The sequence below is a fragment of the Trichosurus vulpecula genome, chromosome 5, assembly GCF_011100635.1.
Source record: "Trichosurus vulpecula isolate mTriVul1 chromosome 5, mTriVul1.pri, whole genome shotgun sequence".
NCBI lineage: Eukaryota > Metazoa > Chordata > Mammalia > Diprotodontia > Phalangeridae > Trichosurus > Trichosurus vulpecula.
In genome coordinates, this window is record NC_050577.1 from 570282 (window position 1) to 579489 (window position 9208).

Here is a 9208-nt window from a genome sequence, read left to right on the forward strand (position 1 = left end):
CCGAGTCCAATCAACATTTATTAAGCATGCCAGGCACTGTGCTGAGTGCTGGGGATGCCATCTTTGCCCTCAGGAAGCTCCCAATCTAATGGGGAAGGGAAGTGGAAAAGGGGAGTGGTTGGATTGCTGGAGGTGAGATCAAGGTAAATGGAAGGTGGCTGAACTGTCCAGTCTCTGCCCTCTCTGAAGGTGTATCAACAATCTGGCTAGCAGCTGCTGTGAGGGTGTAAAATCAACAACAACCAGCTCACAGAATGCTGCAAGCTCAGGTCCTTTTGATTTGCTTTACTAAGAAAAGCAAGGTAAGGGATTAACAAGCTTACTTTAATCCAGCATACAAATATCATTTACTTAGTTCAGGGGAAAAAACCAGCACCCTGAATTACAGACCAAATACAAACAAATTACAAAGTCGACAGACAGACCAAATATAATTCACAGTTACCAACATCCAAGTTCAGCCCGGGAGCTCATAACAAGGGCTGGCCCAGAGTCACGCACGCCACCACTGCTTGTGGGTCAGAGCTCTGAAAAAGAGAAAGCCAACCCCTGGTTTTATATCTTTTTCAGGGTCAAGAGTGAGTCATACATGTGACTCACCCATGTGACCTAAAGTCGTCACAAAGAGGCGACTTAAACCCATGTAGTCTAAAAGCCTCTGATGTCCCAGACATGCCACTTAAACTCATGTGTAAACTAGGCCCTCCCCAAGGCAAGGAGGTCACCAAGGACTCCCAATCTAATCAAGGAAACAAAGGCCAAACTCTTCCAGGGCACTTGGTTGCACTGAGTGCTAAGAGCCCATTTTGATTGCCAGCACGGAAGGAAGGCATTGGGAGGAGTTGGGATTCCAACCTCCAATCAGAGGACGATGAGGAGGTGGGAGTCAGATGCTGGTGATCAGGACTGCAGGTACCTGCTTATCTGCTAACCAAGCCTCTGGTCTCCTCCGCTGCCAGCAGGAGTGCCTTTTGGCTGGGGCCGTTAGGGGTGCCAGAGCGCACAGAGTGCAGTGCTTGGAGCCCCTTACCAGCAGTGGGAGCCGGGACAGACATGCCTCTGCCTGCCCCCCAGCTTCCTCGCCTGCACAGTGGGGACCATAGCAGCACCCACCTCCTAGGGCTGCTGCGAGGATCTGATGAGAGAGGGTTGAGTCCTTTGCAAACCTTGGGGCCCTCTAGGGTTGCTGGCTGTTTATTGCTAATCGGGGTGAGCCCCAAACTCCTGAGAGCTCGGAGGAGTCGGCTCAGGTGGCTATGGCCAGCTCCTCATAGGAGGCAAAGGAAACAGGTCTTCTTCTGCCCACCCGCCTGCCTTTAGGGGCTGCCTCAGGGATTGGGGGTGAGGGCCCTGATAGACTGCTTCTCTGTCGTTTTGCCAGGCCCTTGGGGTGACTTCGTCCCAGGACAGAGCTCTCATCAAGAAGCAGCTCAAGGACATGAAGGCGGCCCTGGAGAAGGCCCGCAAAGCCCAGGAGAAAATGGAGAAGCAGCGGGAGAAGCTGCGGAGGAAGGAGCAACAGCAGCGGAAAGCCCGAAGGGCTGAGCCCACATCCCCAGAGCCTCCGGAAGGCACCAGTGAGCAGTGAGCCTGGGCTGGGCTGGGGCCACAGGCTGGGTCACCCACCTGGGGCCCCCTCTGCCTGGGGCTTCCTGCAATAACTAACTGTGTGTGCTCTTCATCTCCATCCCTGGGAGGATCCCAAAGCACCTTGGGTTGTTACCATGGAGCTCCTCACGTGGAAGAGAAACAGAAAGGACCCTGGGGGTATGGGAGGGCTCTTCTCCCTGAGGAAGCTCCAGTCAGGGACTCTCCCAGGCTTCCCTCCTGGCCTGGAGCGCCTGAGGACATGGTAGAGAGCCAGGCAGGGCCTGGGCAGGGCTGGCATCCTTGGCCTCCTCTCTGGCTGCAGAAAGGGAGAGTCACCCTCTCCAGCTGTCCTCCAAGCCCAAGAGGAAGCCAGAGCCTTAAAGAGGAGCTGGGGACTATGGTGGGTGGCTCAGGGTGGTCTCCAGGGAGGGGAAGGAGCAAGGCTTCCTGGACAGCCCTGGGCACCAAGATCCCCCCTCCTGTGCCCCCCTCTCCCCAACTGGCTGGTCAGCTGTGCTGACGGGCACCCCACACTCCCTTATCCCCAACAGAGACTGAACAGGAAATTTCTTTTATCACGAGTCAGGACAACCCAGGAGCAGCCTGGCTGGGTCGTGACTGAGGACTTCTTGTCTTTCTTTTCTACTGGAGATTTTCCACGGGTTTGGGCTTAGGAAGTGTTTCAAATCCAGTGCTTTGGAGAGACATGAAAGTGCCCAGTGTGAGGTGCAGACTAAGGACCCCTCCTCTAACCTGGGGAGGCTGCAGGGGCTGCTTGGCCAACATGCTGAGGGTCGCCCCTGGGCAAAGAAGAGCAGAGAGAGGCTGAGCCTTGTAGGGCTGGCTCTGGAGGCCTCGAGCTGCGTTGTCATTCCAGTTGTCCATGAGCAAGGAGGGGGCTGGGGGGCTGGGAAACTAAATGTACATGTTGGGAAAAGTAGGGAAGGGTTTTTGCTGTATAACCACTGCTTGCTGTGTCTGTGGCTGCTGCGCCGCATGCTCCCTGATCGTTGAGAAGGGGACCTGACTGGCTTTTCTGGGAACTTCCCAGAGGCCCCCTGCGGGCCTGTGCCCTCACCTGTCCTGGATTCTTGCTTTGCTGCTTTATTGGGGGCTGGAATTGAGGAAGGGGTTGGCCTTATCATCCCTGCAAGTCCTTCTAGGCAGTGTGGGGTCTGAGGCTGCTCCATGCTGGGCAGAGATGGGGTGTGTCTGGTCTTCCTGCAGTGATGATGAGGTGGCAGAGCCCCAGGATGTGTGTGTGTGTCTTGTCTGCCACTGTCTTTGGGGTCGGAGGTTGAAACTGCTCTTAGGGCCTGGGGGCACCAGGCCAGGATCGTGTCCTTCAAGAGGGGACATGGCCTCTGGAATGGTGGACCACTTGGGCCCTTTCAAGTCCTATTTAGGTAAGGAAAAGGAACCTGGGCTGAACTGGTTATTTCACTGTGATGCCTGAGCTCTGGAATGGGACATGTGAGAGTCATTGCTTTGTCTTCAGGCACATTAGTCTGGTAGTGGGAGTGGGCAGGAACTGGCAGCAAAGTGGGTGCCTGATGTCCCTGTGGTGCTGCCTGGGAAGCCTGTTCAAGGACCAGCAGCCTCTGGCTAGGCAGAGAATGGGAGGCGGCTGGGCTCCTGAGGATGTCTCCCCAGCACCAGTTGGGGGTCAGCCACAGCTGAACCAGGAGGACAGTGCCCTGTGATTTACAGCCCAGAGTAAAAAATGTAGAGGCTGGAGCCTGTCCGGGTACAGGTGGCCCATTCTTCATAGGAAGGCCTCTCCCCCAGAGTCATGGGAAACTCCAGAGATTTCTCAGCTTGCATGGGAAGAGTATGGAGTGACCTGAGGAGGGGGGAAGCTCAAAGGTTTTATCAGAAAAGAATTTGTCACTGTGGAGAAGTGCATCTCAGTCCCCTCTTGGGTACAGCATCACAGACGTAGAGTTAAGAGGAACCATAGAGACCACCAAGTCCAACGCCTCAGAGAAGGAAGCCTCATCAGGTCCTTCAGAGGCTCCCAGGGCATCAGCGAGTGGGCGTTTGGGATATGAGCTCTGGTCTTAGTGACCCCACGCCCAGTGCCCCAGCCACCTCTCCGGGTTGCTGTTGAGTTGGGACATTTCTCTCACCGCCACCCCCTGCCCCATTTCTGAGTTTGGTTCTGTTCCTTCATTTCCTCTCTGCCAGTCTCAAGAGCACTGCCATAAGAATACAGGATGGGGATGGAGCCCTTTAAGGGGCTGCTGACATCCAGCCCCCATCAACCCCATTCCCCAAGTATCACATGAAGACCTCATACCCCATCACATTGTTTCCCAGGAGGATTTGAGACCCTTTTACCCAAAACACTGGTGAGATTTCTTCTTTGTCTGAAGAGACACCTCAGAGCTAGAGAGCAGGAAGGCAAGAGTGAGTGACTGAGCATGGAAACCACCCCAGGCAGTATGGCCAATGTGGGGCTCACTGGCTGGGTACAAGGTGAGGGATGCTTGGTCCTTAGCTGGATTGATGTTTCTTTGAGGGAATCATTACATGGTTTCCACTTCTGCACAGTGAGGAGGCTGGAGCAGATGGCTAGTCTTGGAAATCCATCCTTGTCCCATGAGCCAGTTAGTACTTACAATGTCAGTGTGGCACATCAGAAACATTGAACTGGGAATGGGATAAGGGAATCTACCTGATTGCTTACTCAAAGCTCAAAGTGGTGTGCCCTTGGCACATTCTGTTGCCTGTGAATCCCTCATAGGGCTTGTGGTGACAGAAAGGAAAGCAGGCTCCCCTAGGGGTTCACTCAGGAGCCATGGTCTCCCAAGCTGAGGGTCTCTAGTCACTCTGTGTCTGGACAGGCTGTGGCTCACACTGAGGCACTGAAGGTTAATGTTGGGGGACTGGGGGTATAGGATGACATCCCAGCTGCCAGACACTACAGGGTCTTCACACTCTCAGCCCAGGAGTGGAGGCAAGTGGATCTTCTCCTTGGTCTCGCATAGTCAGTCTCAGGAAATCATCTTGGTCTAAATTCCATCTGCCTCTGCCCCACTTCGGGGATGAAGGTCCCAGAAGAACAAGCCCAGTAACAGGGTCCACGTGACCAGGACACTGTTCCAGGAATGCACACAGCAAGAGTGATGCCTCGACACAAAGTATCTTCTGCTAATCTTGGTGGGGATAGAGGGGGCACAGTTGCAGGGATGGGGGGCCCTCTCTGGAGTGAGAGGCAGAGGAGGTGGTGACCGTGGCAGGTGCTGAGACAGTGTTATGTGGATGCACAATGGGTGCACGTTCCTGTGTCCATCCTGAGCCAAGCAAGGCAGCTGCAAGGACGTCTCTGATGGCCCCAGTGTCTCAGCAGAAACGTTCAAAGAAGAAACGTTCCAGCACCTTCTGAACACTTGCACATTTTCATTAAAACTGGTTTATGGGGAATTTGGGCAAATGGGGAAAGGGCTTCAGAAATACGTGCTGCCCAGTGGGCAAGAACTCCGTGTGCTTTGTCCATGTTGCTTCGAGATGTCCCTCTTGGCTGCTCAGTGCCAGGCCTCCCTCCAGTAGCAGGCAGTGTGGTGGGGAGACGAGGTCCCCTTGGCTGGCAAGGAGGTGAGTGTGTGGTGTGTGTGTGTATACATGTGTGTGGCATGTGCCGCTCATGGATGGGTGGAGCTCATGTGGATGTGAGTGGTGTGTTTGGTGGGCGAACTTCATGGGTATGTGAGTGGGGCGTGTATGGGGGTGGTGCTCGAGGAGGCACTGTTTCCATTGTGTGTCTTTCGGATGTTTTGATTTGCACACTTGTGTCTTCTGTTGATCTGTGGAAGAGTTCAGTGTGAGGGGACACGTGGCCACAAAAGGTGATGCAGGGGCCACAAGGCACTCACTGGAGGTCAGAACCTGGAGCTCTAACCCAGTGCCCAGCTTTGTGTGACGCCCCCCATCCCCATCCCCTATTTAATGTCATAACTACTGCTTTTGTACTCTTCAGTGCCCTGGCAATTCAATCCCTTGGAGTGACAAGTGCCACATTTTGCTAACAGATCATTGGGCAGCTCAGAAAGAGAGAAAAGATGAACTGTCCCCCTGTTTTACAAAAAGGTCATTTTTATTTTCATCTTTCTTTAGACTCATATTGAAGGAAAATCAAGTGTTGAAGTAACTTCAAGTATGTAAGGATAGCATGTTATCCAAAATTCTTAGTTTGTACATCTCGATGTCTGCTCCTTTGCATGGAAGGGCGCGCGTGCAGTGTCCAGGCCCGTCCTCATCCTTGGCCCTCCATCGAGTGAGTGAGCCATCCCGCGCCCAGCTGTTGGTTTTCTGACCAATGGAGAAAGCTCCCGGGATGACATGTGATTTCCCGGTGTAAATAAACCTGCCCTTGAGTATTATTGTCACACAACGAATGAATGCAATAAAGAGCAGGCTTGAGATCTGTCCAGGGTGTTTTTGTCCTCGGTTCATCCAGGGCCCCAGCAGGGCCGTTCCTCAGGAGCAGAGCCCACATGCCCCAGGATGATGGGCCTCCAAGCCAGATAGGGGCTGTAGGCAGGAAGTGAACTTCAACCCCTCCTGATTCTCAGACACTGCTGCCTCCACCAGTGGTATCCAGAAAAATGGAGGTACCAAGGGGGCCACCAGTAGCTGTGTAACTGCCATCTGGACACCGCAAGTGGGGACTATATGCTGTGTTTGCCTAAAGTGCTTTTAAAATTGGGGGAGAAATGCCCAGCCTTTCTACCCAAGCACGTCAGAGCTGCAGAGCCTAGCCCATGCAGTGAGCCAGAAGGACAAATTGTCTTGTCACCGTGTGATGGATGTAGAATTGACTTGCCTGTGGTGTGGAACTCAACCCAGGCCTTCAGACCCCTCATCTGGGGCACCTCTCACTAGCCCCTCCATGACAGACTAGGTGAAATTCTGCACCTCTAGCCCCTCCACTTCTGAAGTAAAGGAAGAGGTCCACCCTTTCCAGCTCTTCCAGGAAATTTTTAAAGCAAATAAATGCTGTTTCTGGCTCATGCCTAGGATGGTTTGTTCGATCATTTAGTCATGTCTGACTCTTCATGACCCCATGCACCATAACGTTGTCTCTTCTGTCCTGCATTATCTCTCAAAGTCTATCCAAGCTTATGTTCATTGCTTCCATGACGCTACCCCTACATCTCATCTGCCATCCTTTTCTCCTTTTGCCTTCAAACTTTCCCGGCATCAGGGTCTTTTGCAATGAGTCCCATCTACTCATTGTGTGGTGAAAGTATTTAAGCTTCAGCTTCAGTATTTGATCATCCAGTGAATAGCTGGAATTAATCTGAGTATTGACTGAGTTGATCTCCTTGCTGTCCAAGGGACTCTCAAAAGTCTCCAGCACCACCATTGGAAAGCATCGATTGTGCTTTCCTTATAGTCCAACTCTCACAGCCACATGTTGACACTGGAAAAAAAAAAAAAAAAAGCTTTGACTATATGGGTCTTTGTTGGCCAGGTGATGTTTCTGCTTTCTAGTCTCCTGTCCAAATTTGCCACAGCTTTCCTTCCAAGGAGCAAGCATATTTCAATTTCATGGCTGCAGTCACCATCTTTAATGATTTTGGAGCCCAAGAATATAAAATCTGACACCGCTAACATTTCTTCCGCCTTTGTGTGCCAGGAAGTGATGAGACCAGTTGCCAAGATCTTCATTTTTTTATGTTAAGCTTCAAGCCAGATTTTGCACTCTTTCACCCACATCAAGAGGCTTCTTAATTAACCTCTTCACTTTCTGCTGTCAGAATGGCATCATCTTCCTGTCTGAAATTGTTGATATTTCTCCCAGCAACCTTCATTCCAGTTTTTGATTCTTCTAGCCTGGCATTTCCCATGATGTACTCTGCATGTAAGTTAAATAAAGTGACAATACACAGCCTTGTACTCCTTTCTCAATCTTAAATCAGTTGTTCCATGTTTGGTTCTAACTGTTGCTTCTTGGCCCAAATACAGGTTTCTCCAGAGAGAAGTCAGGCGCTCTGGTACTCCCATCTCTTTGAGGACTTGCCACCTTTTGTTGTGATCCACACAGTCAAAGCCTTTAGTGTACTCAATGAAGTAGAAGTAGATATTTTTCTGCATCTCCCTTGCTTTCTCCATAGTCCAGTGAATGTTGGCAATTTAGTCTCTAGTTCCTCTGCCTCTTTGAAAATCAACCTGTTCTTCTTGTAAAACTCAATTCATATATTGCTAAAGCCAAACTTGCAAAATCTTAAGCATAACCTTGCTGGTGTGTGAAATGAGCCCAATTGGGTAATTTGAACATTCCTTGGCATTGCCCTTCTTTAGAATTGGGACATAGCTTTTCCAATCTTTTCCAATCCAGTGGCTACTGATGAGTTTTCTAAATTTGCTGGCATATTGAGTGCAGCATTTTAACAGCATGATTTATAGATACATAGAGAACTGAGTCAAATTTATAAAAATACAAGTCATTCCCCAATTGATAAATGGTCAAAGGATATGAACAGGCAGTTTTCAGAAGAACTCAAAGCTATCTATGGCCATGTAAAAAATGCTCTAAATCATTATTAATTAGAAAAAATTAAAACAATTTTGAGGTACCATCTCACACCTATCAGGTTGGCTAATATGACAAAAAAGGAAAATTACAAATGTTGGAGAAGATGTTGGTGATGCATTGTTGGTGGAGTTAGGAACTGATCCAACCATTAGGAAGAACAATTTGCAACTATGCCCAAAGGACAATCAAACTGTGCATACCCCTTGATTCAGCAGTACCACTACTAGGTCTGTAGCCTAAAGGACCAAAGGAAAGGGAAAAGGACCCATTTATACAAAAATATTTATAGTAGCACTTTTGGTGGGGGGAAATAATTGGAAATTGGGGGGATGTGCATCATTTGGGGAATGACTGAACAAGTGGTGTTATAGGAATGTAATGGAATGCTGTGCTATAAGAAATGATGAGCTGGTAAATTTCAGAAAAACCTGGTAAGACAATATGAACTGATGCTGAGTGAAGTGAGCAGAACCAAGAGAACATTGTGCACAGTAATAGCAACATTGTGTGATGAATAACAGCTCTTCTCAGCAATGCAATGATTAAAGACAGTTCCACAGGACTCATGATGGAAAATGCTATCCATATCCAAAGAAAGAACTGATGTAGTTTGAATGCAGATCAAAGCATACTATTTTTGTTTTATTTTTTGGGTGGTTTTTTTCCTTTTGGTCTATTTCTTCACTCAGAACATGATTAGTATCGAAATATGTTTTACATGATTGCACATATATAACCTATATCAAATTGCCTACCTTTTTAGGGGCAGGGGGAGGAGGGAAAGGAAGGGAGGAAGGGAAGGAAGGAGAAAATTTGGAACTTTTTAAATGAATGTTAAAATTGTTTTTACATGTAATTGAAAAAAATAAAATACTTCTTTAAAAAAAAGACAAAGGACAGTAAAGGGCAATGTAGGCAAGACCAAGGAATGAACAAACAAAACAAAACAGTCTTATCTTTGAAGATTTTAAATAGTTCAGCTGGATCCATCACCTCTGCCAGCCTTGTGTTAGCAGTGCTTCCTAAGGCCCATTTGACTTCATTCTTTAGGAAGCTAGCTTCTAGATCAGTGAGCAC

The 9208-nt window shown here is 49.4% G+C and overlaps 1 protein-coding gene across 4 annotated transcripts in view; it reads left to right on the forward strand.

Moving 5' to 3' along the window:
* The window catches only part of PPP1R9A (protein phosphatase 1 regulatory subunit 9A), a 107507-nt gene extending 101488 nt beyond the window's left edge, over positions 1–6019 (forward strand). For all 4 annotated transcript variants that reach the window (XM_036759930.1, XM_036759928.1, XM_036759932.1 and 1 more), the window contains one exon: positions 1382–6019. In XM_036759930.1, coding sequence (XP_036615825.1) covers positions 1382–1588 — 207 coding nt within the window. In that variant the 3' untranslated portion in view covers positions 1589–6019. The remainder of the gene's footprint in view (positions 1–1381) is intronic.
* Positions 6020–9208: the final 3189 nt, after the last annotated feature.